We start from the raw sequence: 21,964 nt of genomic DNA on the forward strand, positions 1-21,964 counted from the left end.
GTCTGAGGGTCTAGATTCCCACCATGGGCAAATGCCCCCTCGCCCTTTCCTATATCTCTGGGATGCTAAGCACTTCCTGCCCATCCTGGGTCCATTATCCCAAAGGAAAAGCAAAGTGTTGTGCAGAGCAGGAAGATTTTAAGCAGATACTCAGAAAAAAAAAAAAAAGATACTGAAACTGGCAGTTTTCTAAGATATTGGCATACATAATAAGCACAACAAAGCGGGCAGGGCATAAAACTGCAAGATCACCTGGGGGTTGGGTTGTTTTCATGCTTAATTAGCCCCTTGATCCCAAAGCAAGGATTTGTCATCTCATGCTGTGTGGGCCTCAGAGTCTGTGGCAGAGTAAGGTCGCTGCAGGACACAAGGGACTTGCAGGTGTGAGTATCCTGCAGTTGTGGCTACTCGGGGGCCCACCTTAAATCACCCTGCTTCTCAGCCTGAGGCCTGAGGCCGCCTGGCAAATGGATGGGCTCTGGTTTGGGTTTGAACTTTAAGATTCCACAGTTAATTTCCCTGAAACTTTTCAGATCAGGAGATCCAGCAGCCTGTCTGTCCATTTCGTCTTACCAGTAACATAAATAAGACTAAGATAAAACACAACACTGGTTCTCGCTCATTTATCCCTGCAACAGCCTTGTAGATAAGTTTAAAGGTATGTTAATCTCCACAGCCTCCCTTCCTGGTGACCAGGCAATGGCCACCTGATTGAAGAAGCAGCAGGACTTGGGGTGAGGATTTTTTTTCTCTTTCCATTTTAGTATTAAAGACCTTTCCTTCCCAAAGTCTAAATTCTTTTAAAGTCTGGCTCATTTCTTTTGACAAGACCCCCATACATGTGGGTCCAGTCAAACTTGCATGGCTGAACAAACTACTAAAGGAATATAATTAAGTGATTGCTACATACTCTTAGGGATGAGGGGTAGGTTGGCGAGGCTCATATTCCTTCTTGTTAAATTCTCCACCAGCCTGGTGTTGGATTGAAGCTGCTTAGAAAAAGGATCTTAAACTCAACAAGCATCCAATGAAGGAGGCATTTCATAATCCCCTTTGCTAAAGATTGGGTGTCTTTGCAGCCTGTGGCACCCTGCGTGAATGTGGGATGTTGAGTACCCTACTGCAAATTGAGACTAATTGAGCAAACCACTCCGACAGCCTCACCTTCCCCCGTCACTGCGCTGCAGTGCACAAAGCTATTTCAGTGAGCGCGAGAGGGAAATTTGGCAGGGAATCTCAGCTTGCACTATTTAAGTCTTTGGAACGTCATTCAAGATGTTCTTGTTCTGTTTCTACTGTAATGTTTAAACCCACAAAATGAGACCGGAATACATAACGTGAAGCTAGAATTAAGATAAATACACTTGTCGTACTTAAGAAGCCACATTTCAATAAGAGATGCTACTACTGGCTAAAAGCCACAGATCTTTCTGTATCCACACAGTCAACTCTCAGTTGGCCCCCACAATGCAAAAGAACAGCACAGAGGATAATCCAATAAAGCAGAATCATTTGGGATCTCTTATATAATTTTATCCTGTAGTAGAGCTTCCATCATAATTTGCTTTGCTTACACTAATTTTCAAATTAATTTATGTTCTTAGGCAGCATGCTAGAATGCAAAGAATCCTGTTCCCAGAATTAAGGGACCCAGGCAATAGAACAGTCTATCGCACCAACCTTTAGCAAATTGCTTACATTTCCAAGGCCTGTTTGTCCATTCTCGAATGGAGACAGGAACACCTACTCCACCTGTTGCATAAGGTCTGTGCACATTCCAACATCAAATGAGCAGAGCCACCCAGAGCGGACATGGATCATTTGCCAAAGTTAGCCTGTCTTGATGAAGAGGCGTCGGAGGTAACTCACACACCAAAAGGGTTATCCAACCCTCGGATAATTAAGAAGTATACATTGTCATACACTTAATTTGAACTGGGAGCCTCGGGTAAACCCTCAACTGAATTAGATGCAATCGTGGTCGGAAAAGGCTGGCATTTCTAGAAATAAAGCCAAACAAGGCTATAACAATTCTATACCAAAGCACAACACAGCATCGCCTGGGCCACCGACCTGCAGCTGGGTAGGAGGTCTCTTCTGAAGACTGAACATTTAAACTTGTGATGAGGGCAATGGATTCAGTAAAAAAAAAACCTTCCTGCTAAACAAAAATGATCATCTCTGTGTTTAAAAAAAAATATATATATATATATATATACATTTACCAAAACTCTATACTCATCTATTCTTGTGAAAATTGCTTCTTTGTAAAATATTATGTAACATCTGTCATGATATCCTACAGAAATGTGTACTTGAGGTTATCTGATTTTACGGAGAGACGTTAATTTAGCAAAAGGTACTTTTGTAAAGTTGGGAGGAAAAAGACTGATAAGTCAGTTTAAGTCGCAGGAGTTTATGTAGCTGCTAACTCCGTAGTTTAAAAAAAAAATGCGTACTCACTGTCCTTGGAACTTAATACCAGCTCACCTATAGAGCACCTTCTTAAAGACTATGTACTAATGTAAGGTTTTGTAAATTTCTAAACTGTTTTAAATGGGATATTATCTTTTGCAATAAACTTACATATTTTTCTTAGGTTTTAAGACTCGATTACTAGCTTGGGTCGATTTGGGTTATAATATTTAAACTTAAGAAGGATGTCTCCAAGGTCCTAATGGCAGAGATAGTTTTTATTATAATTGCTTTTATATTTTTCCCAGGGAAACAAAGAGCAGATTCAGAACTTAGCATGGCAGCCGTCTCCTGAAGGCCCACATGTCTTGGGAGCAAGGGAGGCAGTGAGAACCAATGGTGCAGCTCCCAGCTTCATCCAGACAGATGCACATTCATGATTTTTGTCATTATTATGCCCATCCACCTGAAATGTAATTTATTCAACATTTTTCTTTAGTTATTTTCCTCATAATTTTCTTGCTAAAAAGGCAACTTGATATTGCCACCACGAGAAAAACCAACATGATGTTCCAAAAATTAAAGATGAAATCGAAATAATTTGTTTAAATCCTTGCTAGAGACTCTTGAATGCTGAAGGTGCTGAGCTTGAGACCAACTCTCTTTGTTGAAAAAGGAGACTAGCAAATATTCAACAGGTGCCAAAGCCACATTAACACCAAATGCATTTTCTACTTGACCAATCAGGATGTTTGAGAGAGAACTGAAAAGGAAACAGCACTCCCATCCTGTGATTTAATTTTCACCCCCTGCATTGTCCACAAGCCACCTATAACCAACTTGTTTACAAATTTGGGGGAGGGGGCCTGGATACAGAATCAGAAGTCTTGGGTTTGATATTATCCTGCCATTTAATACTCTTCCTTTTGCTGGGTGACCATGGGAGAGTTAACCTCAGTGAGATACTGGTTCCTTTTCTTATGATGCTGAACACAGCTCTTACCTTACAAGACAATTCAGCGGAGGAAAGCCTTGAGCATCATGTAGGGCACACAATAGGTGCTCAACAAATGCGTATTTATTCATTTGCTGATTGAAGTAAATTGGGAGGAGAGGGAAGATGCCCCTATGGGACTGCAGTGGGTTTTCAGAAACAGGCCTAAGATTTTCTCTGAGCAGAAAGGGGTGTTAATAAGGAATGAACTCTTCCTGGCCTTACTAAGACCAGAAACCACAACCATGGACGGTAAGTAACAAGTCCTCAGGGAGCCGGAAGAATATGCAGGCGTATCGAGCGCAGCACAGCCCTCTGGGGAGTGAAGGACTCTTGCTGCGTGGGAATCAAACGTCCTTGAGATGAACGCTGCGTGAGCTGGGTCCCTGCCATTTCAAGCACGAGGCAACCCAGGAAGGCTCAATGATGCGTCCAGAGGCTCCTAGCAATCACGTGGGAAGCCGGTGCTGAGAGCAGTGTGGTGAGGGGTGTGCAATGTGTGAGAGCCTACCAGACATCTGGGCCTGGCGCGGTCGGGAACTACCAACACCAGACTTGTGACCTATTCTGACCTCCAGGTACAGTTTCGTAATTTGCTGAGCAGAGGCCTCAGGATAGCTTTTACTTGAAAAGGCTCTCATTTTAAGCTACTCAAGGCAACTTGCTGTATGCTAAAAGCGTATCTCTCTTTTTAAGTTTCGAGAAACGTAGATGTTTTGTGATCATTACACCCATCAAGCATAGTTTGCAATTAAAAGAGCTGAGACAAATCCATACTCAACACTGCTGCATTTGGTGCAAACCGTGTTTTGACCGGCTTAATGCTCATTACCCCTTTGGGGTACTTCACCCCAACTTCATCCTCATTTTCTTTCAACCAATTTACAGCCTGAATTCCTATTGCTCACGTCTATCACCCCTACTCCCGAGGTTTCCCAAATATATGATTTCTTCTTGCCTCCTCCAGGGTCCTCAATCCATGAAGAGCAACCAAGAGCTTGGTTTTCTCACTGCCAGACTAAGCCGAGTTCCAAGGTGAGGGTGCCTTCACCACTGGCATCTTGATGCAAACCTCCTTCTTCTCTTAGCTGGCCTCCAAAGCAGCGTCCCAACTGGTCCCCCACGTGCACGATGCCCTTTCCCTTCCACCACGTAACAGCAAAAGCAATCACTGCAGAATTTAGATCTGACCCACGTCACACTCTGGCCGTCACAATCTGGCTTCCTGATCCACTTAGGAAGTGAGACCGGGTCTGTCACTATGGCCCAGAAAGTCCCACCTGGCTCTCCTGTGCAAGCTCCCATCACAGGCCCTCTCACTGTCTGCTCTACAGTCACACCGAGTCACGTTCAGGCCCTTGGGACCGCCATGCCCACACTCCCTAAGCGGTCTGCACACACTGTTCCTTCTGCCTGGAATAATCACCACGCCACTCTCCCTGACCAGTTTCTAGTTCTGTTGGGGTCTCCCAGGCAAGGCTTTCTAAGACTGCCATCACCACTGCCCCAGGTCACACCAAATACCTCTCTCATACACTCACCTGGCACCAGGGACCCCCTCCATTAAAGTCCTTGGCACAGCTGTCCCTGCACATACATTTATGTCATTCTTTGATGAATGTTTTTTTCTCTCATTAGCCTGTTGTCTTTCAAGGTAGAAATCCTGCCTATTTTTGCTCATCTTTGTACGCCCAGCACTTAACACAATGGGATTCAAATATCTGTTGCAGGATAAATTAACGAATGAATGGATTCAGTGGAGAGACAGGAAGAAATGATTCTCAGTTTTTCCCCTAGTCTATCAGTCCTCACATGAGGATGGTCCCATTGGTGTCTACAGCCTCCATCTGTGCCCCCAGGAGCACACAGCCTCCCACTGATTAGGGCCCTCAGCAGCTAATGTGGCCAGGGCTTCCTATTTCTCTGCGGTCCGCATGGCATTCAGGACCCAAGAACATCAAGCCACTACCGTCCTCCCTCACCACATTTATCTTGAGTATTGACAGCCCAGCTTAACCTTGTTTCAGAACAAATTGCCATCATAATTAAATCCCAATGTATTTTGCACATTTTACCAAGATACTGCCTTCCTGTATGAAACAGAAAATTAGTTTTGAAATTAAAGCAGATTGTTAACTATTTTTTGCTGTAATGTTTCCATTTAAATGCCAGAATTTATTACATGATGACCTAGTCCATTTCAGACAAAATGCAATTTAAAGGAGACAGGGTCTGTCTAACTAAAGAAGCGTTTTGGGCAAAGCATTTTGTCTTGGCTTAAACCACAACCAAAATGAAATGGCAGCAAGCATCACACCAAAGAATTATTTGCTCCAAAGCAAATAAAAGCTTTAGTAGCATGGATGCCTTTCACAGATTCTCAGAATCCATAACTATGGTATTAAAGTTCACTTCAGTGAAACCCATATTTTTTTTTCTTCTGGCAAAACCTCAATATACATTTCTTAAATCTTCAGCCAAACACAGTGACCTCTCATCAGTGCCTGCGCTTGGTTTCCCAGGTAGCACACGCAATGTTGTGATACCCTGGTTATGCTGATAGAGAAGCCTTCTTCCTGCTGAGCCAAATGGGCTGAGTCATTTTAATTGTCGAAATCGAGTGGTTCACACAGCTCTTCCACCGAGCACACCAAGCCCCAACAGAACCTAATCCCACATGCAGAGCTCCCACGTGGGTGACAGATGAGAAAAGTCATGTGTTGTTGTCACTGGTTTTTGTTTGCTTGTTTGTTTCAAGGTAAAAAACAATATGCTTTCTGTGATCAGGGATCAACGAGAGCAAAATCAAAGCTGTGCAAAGCATCAGCGTTTGCAAACGGGACCACTGACCCGACTGGAATTCCTGGAACTGACCCCTCCTTCTCCACTACTACGCATCCACCAGCTCCAAGGAATCTTCTCAGATGAACCTCAGCCCATAATCACCTTTTTTTTTTCAATAAACAGTTATGGGATCCCTTCTCTGTGCCAGGCAAGAAAACTACAGACGCAGCCTTTGCCTCACAGAGCTTACTACGGTCCAGTGAGGGGCGGGGACGGACTCCAACAATGAGCACACGTCCTTCTCTGACTTGCCTACCTGGATGTCACGCTCTTTGTGCCCCCATCTCCTTCTGATGCTCTTAATGCTGTCCTCGTCATTCTCTTATGATGATTATTTGTCTTGAATTATAGCTATTTCTACTTTTCCCCCTCTTTCCCCACTATAGGCAACATGTCGTGAGAGTAGGAACTGCTTTCTTCCCCTTGTAAAGTCTTGAGCCCAGGAAGTCTTTGTTTAATTGAAGCAGAAGACTGTGACATTATGAGCCCTTCTCTGTTCCATGTCACTGCACTGGCCTTCAAAATCTACTTTTCTTACAGTTTTCCAGCTCCCTTGGATCCAGCCTCCTCTCAGCTGCTTGGGGATCTCTCTAAGACACATATCTGGCCGTGCCATTCCCAGCTTTTTTATCTCTTTTTCACCCCACCACCATCCAGAGCATAAAATTCCCCTCACAGCAGCAAGGTTCCTTACAATCTGACTCCAACCTGGTATGTATAGCCCAACTTCCTACTACTCCACTTTTGCCTGTACCCAGCTCCTTAATTTCTCAAATGTCAGAGGATATTACATGTTAGTGATTTAGGACATACTGTTCCCTCTACCTAGGACACTGTTCCATGACCTATTTACCATGGGAAATAACTTTCATTTGAGGGGAATAAATAAACAGTAGGCTCATTATTAATAATCATGATAACAAAGGCTATAGTTTCTTTAAGTTATAATGGGCCGTTATTAAATGTTTTGCTTCCATTATCTTATATATTCCTCAAAAATTAACATAAAGTAGCTAATGATTACCCCCATTTCCCAGAAGAATAATTGAGGTTTGGAGGGAGATAAGTAATTCGTCCAAGTCGACAAATGTGAGATGGTGAAGGCTGGAGTTCTTTCAAGGTCTGCCAAACTTGAGAGTCTGGACTCTTAACTCCTCTGCTAGATAGCAAGTTGCAATTTAAATGTCAACTCCTCTGTGCAACTTTCTCTGATCATTCCCCGCCCCTGCCATGGGATTAGTCACTCCATCCTCCAAGTACTCGTGGTGCTTTGTACAGACTGCTGCTTATATTCTCTTGACATTTCTTTTGTCAACCCCTCACACTCATCCGCACCAGGGAGCAAAGTCCTGGGGAACAGAAATCGTCATCTGCCTCCCTGGGAGTCTCCAAGTGTTTATCACATTGCCTGAGATGCTGTAAATGCCTCATATAGGTTTGTTGAATGAATTGGGAGAAAATATGGAGATGGAAACATCAAGAGGAAAAACAGTCCAGGGTAGAGAGACAGACCAGAACAAAGACAGGAGTCTTGACTGCAGCCCCTGATTTTCTGCATAATTTTGAGCAAGTACCTTCACCTCCATCCCCCACCTCTGCCTTCAGAATGAAACCATCTGCCTTTCTGGCTTCACAGGCTGGTTATGAGAAAAGTGAAATTATATACATGAAAATGCTTCAGTAAGTTTGACTATCTCATTAATTCCTATTTTTAAAGAAATAGTCTTTGAGGGTTTTTTTCCCCCTGATTATAAAAGGAAAGCAAAAGCATTTAGAAGAAGTAAAACTGCAGAAATGTACAAATCATGTGTCCTTTAAGCAGAAGACAGCAGTATTATTTTAGCTTCAGAACAGGGCCCTTGGGTCTGCCCTCTAGGAGGTGCGGAGCTGCTGGTGAGGGGCTACGTGTCTTCCCCTCCCTGCCCTTCAGGGCCCCAAGATGGCTTTCTTATTGGTGCTGCTGTATTTCTACAATCCTTTCTCTATATTTAAGTCACAGAATTTCTTCACGTTATTAAAAATTTATCATAAATATTTAATGGCTACACAAATGCATCCCTGTATGAATGCAGCATGAACCTAGAAAAATGGGTTCTGAGTTTGAAGGATCATTTGATGGAATTGATTCCCTTGTTCCACCAGGGTTTCTCCGCAGGCAGCTCCCATCCCTCCACAATGTTCCCAGGGAAGGCACCCTTTCTCCTGTCTGGGATTCACGACTTTGTGGCAGACATCTGGTGGCTGGTTTCATCTCAGGGCGGGGCTCTATTCACAGACCAGCTGTAGCAACAGCTTAACAATAATTCACAAACCCAGGAGACCATCCCAAGTCAGGGCCATAAAATAAACAGTTTGTAATCTGACTCATAACACCTGCCAAGAAAGCAGGGGCAAGGCGGCGGCACTGCAGGAGGAAGATAAGGGCTCTTATTAACCGAGGGTCTGCGATGTGTTAAGCCCTGTGCTGAGAGCCCTGTGCATCCGTTTTCACTCAGTCCTCACCATGGGATTGACAGGTAGGTAATAACCATCATTAGCCCCATTTCAGAGATAAGGAAACTGAGGAGCAGAACTGTGAAGTGAAGAGACTTCCTAGCTACGGAATAAGGTCACCTCACTCCTTGAAAAAAAGAGAACCAGTTCCCAGCCAGTAAAATCCTTTCAAACGCCATACCTTGTGCCCCAACAGCCACAGCCCTGAGAGAGCAATGCTGGGTGCGAGGGTCCTCAGTCAATGCCCAAATGGAAGACATCGTACAGTGTCCAAGGTTCTCCAAGGACAAGAAGAGACTGGCCTCTCTTCTAGTGCCAGGAAATAGGACAGGAGACACAGCGGAGTCTAACATTTAAGAACACACTTAAAATTACATGTTCAAAGTCAGGTATGTCCAGCTCCCCTAACAGAAGCCAATAGACACTGAGATAGTTGCAGGCAATTTCACTAGGATAATGACGCACTGGTCATGCATTTCCTAGTACACACTGTATGATTCCCAAACTCGGTCTCTGCTTCTCCCTCTCCGGGTGCTGACAACAGCAGCCCCTGGGTGGCCAGTGGGGGCCCCAGCTTTTCTACAGCCTGAGCTCAACTCCCCTGCAGAAGCACAAGGCATGTTACTGAGCCCACGTGTGGTACTGTCATGGAAGCAGCGTGTTTATTTTCTAGGAACACGCTTTCCTTGTAGCAAAGGTTTGCTCGATTAGGTGGGCCAGGGAGAAGGCAGTGGTTGTTTCAAAAAATTTAGGAATTTTGTATTTCTTCTCAGTGCCCATCACTGTGGCTCATTATAGAACAAAAGGAAGGCTTGGAGAATGAGACTGGCTTTTTTAATGCTCCATCTCTCACACTTTAATTTGTCTAAAAGAATGCTACTACATGGGGCTGGTAAAGTATTGGGGAATTTTATATTAAAAAGAAAAAAGTTCCACTCAATTAAAAAATAAAATAAAATAAAATAAAACCGAATCAATAGATAAAGATTTAAAAAAAAAAAAGAAAAAAGTTCCTTAAGGGAAAGCCTCACATGAAATAAATCTTTTCTCAACTTGTTTTTTGAATCAGAATTCTTTTAAAGCTAGATATGAATCTGGGTGCTTTCAATTAGCTTTGTTCTTTTCACTCATTCAGTCCCGCGGCTTCGATGAGCGCCCCTGTTACATGCCATGCTCGGGTCCGATAAACAGAACTGCCAAGATAAGAGGACACAGTCCCTTTCCTCAAGGATCTCAGTCCACTGTGAAACATAGATAGGGAAAAAGAAAATTCTGCTATGACAAGGTAATGCTGTAATCGAAAAATGGACCAAGGACATTGAGGTCACTGAAGAAAGAGGGTCTTGAAGAATGGGAGAAGGTTTTGCAGACCAGGGGGATGGGCATAAGGCAAGAAATGCTGCTCCCTCCAACAATCCCTTAACCTTTCTTCTCCACCTACTCACATTTTTCATGTCACTCAAGAACGAGACCCAGTTCTACAAAATCGACCTTGATAACTGACTTCTGCCCATATAATGCTACGGGTTCCTCCCGGAAGTTGAGGTACTAATCCATTTTTTTTTTTTGCATATATATTTTAGGCCAAGTACTCCTTGATATGCAATTACCAAAATCCTTATCAAAGCAAAGCTTCCCCACCCACTGGATACAAGCACCATCTACATTAACTGTATCAAGCAGCTGCCAAGCCACCCCAAGCTAATGACACTGTCTTTTAGTCACCAACTGGAACCTCAGGGATCTTCTGTAACGTTTATTTTCCTTCTTAACTGATCTCCCTCTAACACACACACATACACACACTTATTTACTCTCTCAGGAATTTTCTCAAATGAATTTTATCTCAGGGAAACAATTTCCCAGCTATGTCCAGTGAAGTGCTGAAGACGTCAGCTTCGAACTCTGTAGATTCGGGTTTGGACTCAAGCTCTCTCCTTCCCGGGTGTGTAATTCTGGACAAGGGGCTTAAGCCCTCTGATCACTGTTTCCCCTTTGAGAGGGGACCATAATTTTGTCAACCTCACGGATTAAATGGGATCATCTCTGACACAAAACAAATACTCTGGAAATGTTAACTCTCGTTATCACCGACACATGCATCCTCTGAAGAGAATGAATACATTCTCCCCCCTCCACCATTCCTTTTCCATTTGGTCCAGTTACTCAATAACAATTCTTTTTCCTCCCTTACTCTCCTAGCTTAGTCATGTCACAAAGGTAATAAGAGTAACATCTGCATAAGGATAAAGCAAGTAACACATAGTAAGTAATAGAAGGATGGTTTCTATGCAAATAAAACAGGCAGCAGAAATCTTTCATGCCTTCGGCAGGTATTCCTTGAGATCATCGTGCATGCCAAGGAACCAGTGTGTCTTCGAGATGCAGAAGTGATGAAGACAGGCAATGATCTGCAGTTGCTAGGAAGGACGTTCTCGTGACAGGATCATGAGTACATGAGGGAGGTTCAGCTTGAAGAGAGCAGAAGGACACTTACTTGGCTGAGTGGAACGTGGGTGAAGACATTAAGAATGAAGAAGAGTTTGTGAGGGGGAAGGTCTTGGAAAGAAAGGTAAGAGGGGTATGTTCTAGGCAGAGAGAATGGCCTGCAGGAGGATGCAGAGGAGAAAGGCAGCATCCTGGGACAAGGAGAGCAGTTCCGTTGAGTTGGTGGGAAGTAAGGTGCGCTGGGGAAAGACACAGCCCCCGAATGGGTACCTGAGAGCCCTGGTGAGCACGTGAGCCTTCATCCTCGGCCACTGGGGGCCACTCATGCTTTCTCTCCAAGAAGGTGCCACCTTATACGACCATGTTGGCTACAGAGTGAAGAATTTGAAAGGGACAAGAGAGGAAGCCGTTGTCTTATGAGAAGATGTAGCAATGGCAGACTAGTGGCATTGGTGGTAGAGAGAAGCACTTGGACTTGAGAGTCCTTTAGATCCAGAGTGAATGGAACCTGGAGACGAGCTGGATGTGAAAGCAAGAGACTCTCTCCACCCAAAACTCTGTAGAATCTCCGTGTTTCCATTCTAGTTGGCTTCCTCTATTAAACCTGCTATTTTGTAAGTACCAACATTCAAGTAGACAGAAAATTCTTCTGATTTTTTATGGGTTTTTAATGGTTCAACTACCAGAATTGAGGAGACTGATCCTAAAGATACCATCGTCATCATAAAACCACCAAAATTCTTAAAGGTTTCTGAAAGTTACCACATAGGTCACCCTATTGGATACCATGCTCTAGGCAGGGCAGCAACTGAATTTAAGGTGCTCACTATTACCTTTAAAATATTTGATGCTTAAATAGCAACTTAAGGTGTGGATAGTGCATGCTGTGAGATTTAAGAGCAGGGACTCCAGCAATAGCATGGCTTGAGTTCAAATCCTAGTTCCTCCACTATTAAGCTGTGTGATGATTGACAAATTGCATAAGCCCTCTGTGCCTCAGTTACCTCAGGTGTGAAATATGAGTACCCGATGCAGGCTAAGTGAGGTTAAACCCATATGGCACCCAGCTTCCTGCCTCGAACACAGGACATTTGCTCAACAAATGATATCTTTATTATAAATATTCCTTTTTAACAAAGTGTGGAGTCACTGTGAAGGTCAAGAGTCAACCAGCCACTTCTGGCTGGGCTCTCTGCCTCCTCAGGTCCTAGAGTGTCCTCACACGTGCTCTCCATGGGACGGGGCTGGGTGGAGCTGACGCTGCCTGGCTGTGTCCCCTGCACAGGCCTCTGGAGTCTTTGGGTTCACAGTGCAGCAGAGAGCGACCATGTAGGTGGGCCACTGGCCATTTGCCATTTACAAAGTGAAGTCAGAGCTTTGGAACCCTGGCTCTTTGATGACTCGGGCATTTTCTGGAGTCTTCAGCGCTCTTGTGAGGTGAAGCAATGGAGGATGGAGTGATTTCCACTTTCTTCTTCCTTTTTGAATAAACTGCTCTGAAATTCGGGAACTGGAATCATGCCAATTGCATTTACCTTTATTTAATCACTCAAAAGACTCTTCTGCGAAAACTGGGGTAATTAGGCCCAAAATATATCACCCAGAGGCTTATTTTAACGACCCAAAATAAAAGCTAGAGCCCAATTTGAACAAAATCACCAGATCTTTTCTCTTCCAAGAACTTCTGGTGGTGCTGGTGGTGCTTAGGTTTCCTGATTGATTCCCCTGTGGGACTGTCCATCCCCAGCACTGGGGAGGCCAGAGGCAGGGGACAGCCTTCTCTAGAGCTGTCAGCAGCAGGATTCACTGGCCAGAGGCCGGGGAGAGGGGAGGAGTTCCCTGATACCCCCCTCACCTGCACACGCAGGCCTGGACACCTTTCCTCACACTCCAAGACCTGTGAGACAGCACAAGGTCCACGTGGGCTGACAGTGGACATCCCTGGGTTCACAGCCCGTCCTGCTCCTAGCTGCTGTGTGACTTTGGCCTTGATGTTTCCATCCTCTGAAGCTCAGTCAGTCTATTCTCCTGAACAGTGGGAGAGGATGACACTTGGCTGTGAGGACTCAAAGATGAGCTCCAATCACACAACAGGGATTTTCAGTCAAACGTACTTTTTTTATATTTTAGCAATCTCTGAAGATTATAATCAATGCAACAATAAAACTACAGTGTCGCAATATGATGGGTAGCATATTCTTTTTCTAATGGGCACATAAAATCACGGTGCGTCTTACATTTGATAAAATAGGACACGCAGCACATAGAAGCCATTACCTGCTAAAATGTAAGCTCTCAGATAATTGGCTTTTTCCATCATGCTTCTGCTTTTACACCACAACCTTCTTAAAGGAACCAAGAATACATGGGAAGGGAATATCTGATATATAAGAGCTTTCAGATTGGACCAGAGAAACACCACGACTTCAGTCAATACATAATATTTGCAAGAACCTTGCATACATCACTATTCTCCAATCTCTTATGCCTGCGACAGACATCACTAATCAATTCAGCACCTCTTCCCACCGAGCCAAGATGCAGCCTCAGAATCTTTCTCAACACAGTGCAAAAGGCAGCCGCTGCCAACCCACCAGAGTTGGTGCATGAAGTGAAATCTACTTTCTGTCCCTGGCTCAGGAGCTTGGGAGACTGGGAAAGAGCCCAGGCATTGACCAAGTTAGGAAACTTAGATATACGAAAAAGATCTCAAAAATGATGGAGTTCATTGCACAGAAGAAACCAAGGTCTGCAGCTCGGAAACTTTCTCCTGCTCTCCCTTATCTAAAATGTCCTTCCTACCAAGTCGTGCTGCTCTTCTCAACACCAGAGTCAACATCCTTGGTAACATAAGTGAACAAATATTTATCTGACAGGTCAGACTCTGGCAAAGAGGGGAAGAGAGGGCAGCAGTCATGTAGAAGTTTTTTTGCATTTGTTTCTGTAAAATTTCCTTTTGCTCATTTGTCACCATCAACACTTCATTGTTCAGGCAGATGAGCTACAGAAAAGATCAGGAATGGTGATTTCCAGCAAACGATAATTACAACGTGCTGTGCACAAGAATCGATCCACTCCAGCCCTATGGTTCCTGTAATTTTAACAGCTAACACCTTTTTATCACATTTCTGCTCCTACAAATAAGAAAAAAAAGTCACTATTTAATCCCACATAATGACGTGAGAACAGCCAGCCACCCTACACTCAGTCGAGACCTTCTTGAGATTTCAGAGGAACAAGACATGTCTGGTGTTTGCCGTAAATATTGATTGTTTAATATCCCAAAGTAATGGAAACTAACCAATAAAAATCATATCTGGAAAATTAAAAGTGATGGTTAGAATGGGGATCTCTCCTCCTTGTCAAATTTCAATTTGAAATTAAATTGGGGCCTTTGGCGCTAAGACAGGGACCTCTGACCTCTGAGTAATTACTTTCCAACATCATTTTCTTTAATTTGGAGGAGAGAGTTCTATTCTAAGAATTGCTGGAAAGCCCCACGCTATGAATATGAAGCTATATCTTAGGAAAAATCTGTTTATTTCCTCCTTCTAGTTCAGGTGTATCCTTGTTCCCAGGGCGTGTGTTTGCTGCACACATCTAGTCCCCCCAGACTCAGCACTCTCGTCGTTGTAATTACACCAGCAAACTCAAGAGTCATTGTGACTGATGACACGGCTTGCAACTCAGAACCTCTGCAAGGTTCCTGGAATCCACCCGGGGGCAGGGAAAGTCTAAACACAAACTCCTTTCGCTGCTTCCACATTGTGAGATGTGGGTTCCCCGTATTTAGAGAAAGCGTTCCTCGAAAAAGGGAAAAACAATCTAAACTGAATGAAAAGCAAATACAAAAATATGAAGGTGTGGTACAGCATAGCATTTTCAGGGAGTATATCGCTCATTCATTTGCTCAACAAACATTTATTGGGTACCCACAGTAAGCCAGGCACCCTGCTGGGTGATAAGGATAAAGGAATGAGTAAAACGTGGTCCCTGCCCTCAAAGGGGTCCAAAGAATGTAGGACGCACGAGCACAAAATCAGAAAATCACCTTGCAATGGACTAAGTACGGCAAGCCCGATGACTGAGAGCGGACGGGGGCTCTGAGAGCAAACAGGGGAGCCAGGCGGGGAGGGGCTGGGGCCAGGTGTGCTGGAGAGAGCAGGACTTAGCAGTGGCGGTGGATGAGCGAATGGGAGGGATCAAGGACAGCGCCTCAGTTCTAGGAGGTCAGCACCATAAGCTGAGATCATGAACATGAACACAGGGCGTGCAGAGGAGGCTCCAGGGGGCTGGTGATGAGTTGGGTCTGGGATACAGTGAGTTTGAAGTATTTGAGAAACATCCCTTTGGAGGTCATGGTTTTCCTGAGGGCACAGACCCATGCCTAACTCATTTCTGAGTCTTGTGCTGAGTACATAAGAGGCTCTCAGAAAATACTGAATAAATAAGTGAATATTATGTGCAAATGCTTCTCATGTATCATTGCATTTAATTCTCACAGCAATGAGAGAAGGTCTGTTACTACCCCATTTTACAGATGGGTCCAAGCTTCAAAAGTCTTAGGGTATAAGAGAGGAGCTATATATGTCAGGTTCACAGATAAAAATGACTCAGAAAAGGAGGCAGAGCATATGGAAAGATGCTCAATATCATTAGTCACCAGGGAAATGCAAATTAAAACCATAATGAGATACTGCCAGAATTGTGACAAATCCACTAGAATTGTTAAATTCCAAATGACTGACAATAGCAAGTGGTGGTGAGGATGCAGATAAACTAGAACACGTACACTGCTGGTGGTAAAATGGGAAAACAACTGGCAGTCTCTTACAGAGTTAGACACACACGTCTCATGTGCCCCGGCAATTCCGTTCCTAGATTTCCACCCAAGAAAAATGAAAATATGTCTACACAAAATTTGTATGTGAATGTTCATAACAGCATTATTCATGACAGCGAGAATTAGAAACACTTCAAGTATCTATCAACTGAAAATGAATAAACAGAATGCAGTATATTCATACAATGTAATACTATTCAGCCATTAATAGGAATTAAGTAGTGATAATATCCTAAAATATGGATGAACCTCAAAGACCTTACGCTAAAGAAGCCAGGTACCAAGGGCCTCAAATTGTATGATTTCATTTATATGAAATTTCCAGGAAAGGCAAATCTATAGAGACAGAAAGTAGATGAGCAGTTGCCTGGGGCAGGGGTGGGGAGAGGAGGGGTAGGGGTGGGATGGAGAGCGACTTCAAATGGAACTTTTGGGGATGAAAAATGTATTCTCAACTGAATTATGGGGCTGGCTATGTAACTGTATATATTTACAAAAACTCATCAAACTGAATACAACGGTTAAACTTTAACGTATGTAAATTATACTTCTATGAAGCAGATTTCTTAATGAAAAAGGAAGAGAGAGCTGGAGAGCTGTGATTTAGAAGAGATGAGAAGATCCCTACAAAGCTGGTGAGATTCGTACAGGTTTATGAGGGAGTGTACTTGTGTTGGACCTTGAAGACCAGGTAGGATTCCCTTCCACAGATTAAGATGGTACCAAAAGGAATTCCAAACCAAGAAAGCAGCATGAACATGATCAAGTGCCAGGCATGCCCGGGCAACATGCAGACATCCATTTTGGCTGGATATCTGGATGGAGAAAAGTAGATTAAAAGGCTGAAAACTTTGGTTATGGCCACATCACAGAAGCTAAGAATGGCCAGGCTAGTGCATTTATGCCTTAATTTGGTAGACAGTGGGGAGCCACTGAACACTCTAGAGTAGGGGAGTGTCCAGGCAAAGATGAACAGGCCAGCAGTGAGCAGTGTGCACCGGAAGGGCAAGCAGCCAGGGCAGAGCATCAAATAAAAGGCTCAGAGAACTGGCTGTAGTGAAAGAGGATCAAACTATACTCACCTGCCTGTGCTGATAATGCAAAGGGACAGCGAGACGCGCTGGGCCAGATAGAAAGAAAAATCGTAATGGACACTGGTTACTTGGCGCTGTCTATGATTCAGGCACTGTTTTAAAGAATCACTGCTCTAAGGGAGAGACCGAGTTAAGAGCCTGCTATAAATGGAATGAGCCAAATGGATTGATGATCATCTGTAGGTCTGGCTCCAAGGAGAAAGAGTAAAGATTAGGGAGGTCATAAAATGCTTATCTAAGGTGTGTTATGGGGACCACAGATATGGAAGCTTGTAACTGAGTAAGAAATAGTGATGCTTCTAAGGTGGAACGACTTACATGACTCTGCCCCGGGAAGGCAAGAGTACCTGGCACGGCATGGCTAGTGGTCTCTAAGGATGTCACCCCTCCTTTAAATGTGCATGATACGACATAAGGAACCGTGCACTGACAACAGCAGACAGAAGCGAATGGGTATAAAGAAGATTGTTACACTCAGTTGCTTCCAGGGATCAAATCCTTGGCCACTACTGTAAGAATAAACACTGAGCACCTTATGTTCATATCCATGAAGCAGGACTATAGTGTATGGACAACCAACATCCCCAAACCTGGCCAGTTTAAAGCAGAGATCCCCAACTGACTTTCTGAAGGTTGAATCTAGCTGTTTGGGGATGATAAAATATTTATAGACATTTTTTAAATTAGCTGTCAACACTTAAACATCAGGAAATTTCACATGACGTATGGGGAAGTTGGCGGTGCTGGCAGCTGTGTGGCTAATCCCACATTGTGTCAATCAAATCAAAGCCGAGTAGCACTTGTCCTCATTAAACTTTAGAGTCCCTGCCTGGTACATTTCATTCTTTCCTTCACTCATTTCACTCACTCACTCTTTCACTCACTCATTCAACAAGTATTTATCAAGTACCTACTATATGCCAGGCACCGCTATAGGGGCCCATAGATACAAATGAACAAAACAGACAAGTCTTTACATTCCAGAGCTCATATTCTTACAAGGAGAACCAGACAATAAACAAATAAATAAAGGATATACATACATCATATGATGGTAAATACTAAGAAGGATGGAGTAAGGTGTAGAGATTGAAAGAGGATGGAGAGGTTCTTTTCGGAGTGAGATGGAAATCCAGCAGTGAGTTTGAACAAAGGAGTGACATGATAGGACAGGTCTCAAAAAAGTCCTCTCTCTGGTGAGAGAGACTTCGACTGTTCAGAGACGAGGGAGGCGAGGCTCGGAGAGGCTCCCCTCATCTGGAACGCGCATCTTGGGACACAAGCCCTAAGTCTAATTTCATTTCAGCAACCTGAATGAACTCTCACATTCTCCCAAACCCACATGGGAAAAATCTGACCCTTGTTCTCCAAAACAAAGCAACGATTGGTGCTGGGTGTCTGACGTGACCAGCTGTTCCCGAAAATTCATTCTTTGACCCCAAACAGTTTGAAATATTTGACAAGAGGACAACATCTACTCACAATCAGGACGTGATCTCGCCCCATCGTGATGACTGTCCGGTTCACTGTGCGAAGCAGCTGGACCATGATTTCTTGGATGTGGTGGTAGGTGAAGGCCTGGAACACAATCAGAGACATCTGTGTGACAACCAGGACACTGGTCTGCACACCTCTTCTAAAGGACAGGCATCAGTGGTCAAACACGGTGATCACCAAGACCACCACCACCATCATCATCACCACCATCAGCATCCATCTCCATCGCCATCACCACCTGGCTTTGGGCACCAGGAATGTCACCAGTCACCTTAAATTTAAGTCGAAGGGTAAGAACTTAAGCTCTGAAATCAGAAACTTATGGTTTGAAATACTAACTCTGTCAAGAATTATTGTTTTATGTTGGCTGAGCTACACCTACTTCTCTGAACCTTGGTTTCTTCATCCATGTAACAGTCAGAATCCAACCTGGAATAAGGAGGGAATTCAGTGCAGGAAATTGGTTATACAAGTGATGAAAAGGCTGAGACACCAACCAAGCAAGGTAACTTAGGGATTAGCTACAGCAGGCAGCCACTATCACCCTTAGGCTGGAGGGACAAATAAAGGAGGCAGCGTTTCTGGAGCCTGGGACTGGAGTTATATAATGGAAACTCTTAACTATTAGAGAGCTTGTGCAGTAGAAGCTGCATTATCTACCTTGGAAGAAATCCACAATAAACCAGGTTGTAACATTTATAGGATTCTGTCCACTTTAAATACAAGCCCCTGACCCTTGGGTAGGACTTGCTGATGCTTTTTGAGCACATGCTGTGGTAGGCGAGAGTCTCATGCATGTTCACATACATCCCCAGTTCCTTTCACCCATACAGACTTAAGCCACAGAGTTTCTTCCATGCATACCTGGGAGAGTGCTCATGGTCAAGTGGAATAGCCTTGGGATTATAAATTCAGCAGCTCTCGGTCTGAGTTCCAACTCGGCCCTTGCCAGCTGTGTGACCTCACTTATCCTCTTAACCCCTCTGAGCTCTAACTTCCTCATCTATAAACTGTGGAAGGTTTTCTCACCAGTCTTTCAAGGTTGATGTGAACATAAAAATGACACATGCAATTCTGGAAAAATACACTCGCCTAATTCCACTGCAGGAGACTTTGTAGGTCTGAGATAGAGCATGGGTATCAGTGATTCCTGAATTTTGTGTGGGTTATCCTGATGGCTAAGAACCATGACACAACACACTGTGCAGCTCTAGAGACGGAGGCTTGGATTTGAGAACATCCCGTGTCTCCAGGACCTAGACAAAGCCTGGCATAAAGAAAGTGCTAAATAAATGGTGGCGGAAAAAGCAGATGACCACTCACTTGTTCATAAGCACCTTATTAACCTTTGCTGCATTCAACTTAACTGTGGTTTGTCTCTTAATGTAACAAATGAAAGGAAAAATGGATTCACAGTTGCGGGAGGGAAGGCAAGAAAATGAAAGAAGGTGCGCTTATTAAAAAAAGCCCTCCCCGACCAATGACTATTGGCATCCAAAGATAAATAACCTAGAGCTTGCTTGGTTTCTCTGCCCCGGATTCACTTCTTCTGCACTTTGGCTAATCCCCTGTGGAGCTCACCAGAGCTTCCAACAGAGTATATGTTTATGGAAACAAGTTCTCACACTGTATCAAGTCCAGCCAAACCTCAGTCTCGCTAGATTTGAGCCACCCAGCCTTTCCCCACATCTGGCATTTTCCTCCTAATGCTCAGGGGCAAGCGAGAGAGCATCCCCTCTTACTCCTTGGCTGCCAGTGAACTTCTCTCCTAACTTCCTTCCCCTTAGTTTCTTGGAGCCTTTTTACTGACTTACAATCTCCTATTTCTTGTATTATGTGAACATGATGCCCACAGTAATAACAATAGTTAACACTTAGCGAGTGCTTACTAAATGCCTGGCACCTTTCTAAACATTTTAGCTCCTCTCACAATAAGATGGGCAATATTATGATCTCCATTGTTCAGATGAGGAAACAGAAGCCCAGAGAGGTTAAGTAATTTGTCCAGGGTCACCCAGCTAGAAAGTCAGGGGAAAAGGACTCAGGCCCAGCAGTCTGGCTCCAGAGTCTGCTCCTTACTCAGACTCACTCGGGCTGCCTGGAACATGAACGCAGATCTCTGGTTGACCCTGCCTTCAACTGAGCCAACTTCTGACTGCCTTCACTGACTTCTGATCTTTTCTTTCCCTTTTAGGAAATCTTCGGTGCTATTTTTCATTACTCTCCTATTTTCTCTGCATTCCTTTGTAATTTCATCAACCTAAGACCACTGCAAATTTATATGATAGTATCCATTTGACACTTTTTTTCCACGATTACATCTCTTCCTTTACCAATAAAGATAATAAAACCCCTTTTCCCCGTAACCTCTTGCCCCTTGCTTCTTTTAAATAGCCATTTCTTCTTAGTCAAAAGAGCAGCAATTAGACTGCTCAGGAAGTTTGGTATTTAAAAGTGGAAAACTGTCAAACTCAATTCATTTCACTCTGAAAGCTCCCAGTATTGGAGGTTGTACAGCAGACTTGAGTTTGAATCTCAATTCTGCTCATTTGAGCCGGGTGACCTTGGGCAAATTACCTTTCCTCTCTGAGTTTCAGCTTCTTTATTTACAAAATATGGCAAACAATAGAAACCTTAAAGTACTGGGGTTGAGGAATAAATAAGGTGATGCAGGGAAAGCCCTCAGTATGAAGGACCGGCACACAGTAAGCCTTCGATTAGCGGTGGCTACAACGCACATTCCCCTGGGTCTGCAGCAGCCTTTGGGTCCGGCTTGCAGATTCCAATCACGTAGCAGAAAGTGCAGCACAAGGCAATGCATAATCCAGACTCTGGATGATATCGAAATGTCACCCAAAGAATGGATAGCATATATGCAAATGGAAAACTTTCAAGATGATAAACCTGTGCTAAGCAGTAAAAATGCAGCCACAAATCACCCGCCTTTAATTGCTCCAGTGCCAGGCAAGTGAAGGGAACCTCTAGAAAAGTGTCTTCTGGGCACGAACTAAACGGTGGCTTGTAATTGAAATGACAAAGTCAGTCTTCCTATTATGGCCCTGGCAAAGAAATTAATCCATCCAACCTAAACACACTGCAAATCGTAGTGATTTTTTTTCTTTTAATAACTATAGGCTGTGAAATCTGGAAAACACTTGGAGTCCTTTCTTTAAATGAAATCTTATGCATAAGCCTAAAAGTAAAAGGAGAGCTGGAAGGAGTAGGGGGCAACCTGTCTTCTGGGTTCACCCTAGACCGGATGCCAGCTCAAGGACTTTGCAGAATGCCATTAAAAAGCACCGCTCTCCTCTCCCACAGTACTCCCAGAGTTATAAT

At 43.9% G+C, this 21,964-nt stretch overlaps 1 protein-coding gene across 1 annotated transcript in view; it reads right to left on the reverse strand.

Moving 5' to 3' along the window:
• Positions 1-21,964, reverse strand: part of DOCK2 (dedicator of cytokinesis 2) — a 371,332-nt gene that overhangs the window by 194,435 nt on the left and 154,933 nt on the right. Inside the window, exon 27 of the mRNA XM_010972245.3 lies at positions 18,614-18,709. Coding sequence (XP_010970547.2) covers positions 18,614-18,709 — 96 coding nt within the window. The remainder of the gene's footprint in view (positions 1-18,613; positions 18,710-21,964) is intronic.

Source organism: Camelus bactrianus, chromosome 22, assembly GCF_048773025.1.
Source record: "Camelus bactrianus isolate YW-2024 breed Bactrian camel chromosome 22, ASM4877302v1, whole genome shotgun sequence".
NCBI classification, from domain to species: Eukaryota; Metazoa; Chordata; class Mammalia; order Artiodactyla; family Camelidae; genus Camelus; species Camelus bactrianus.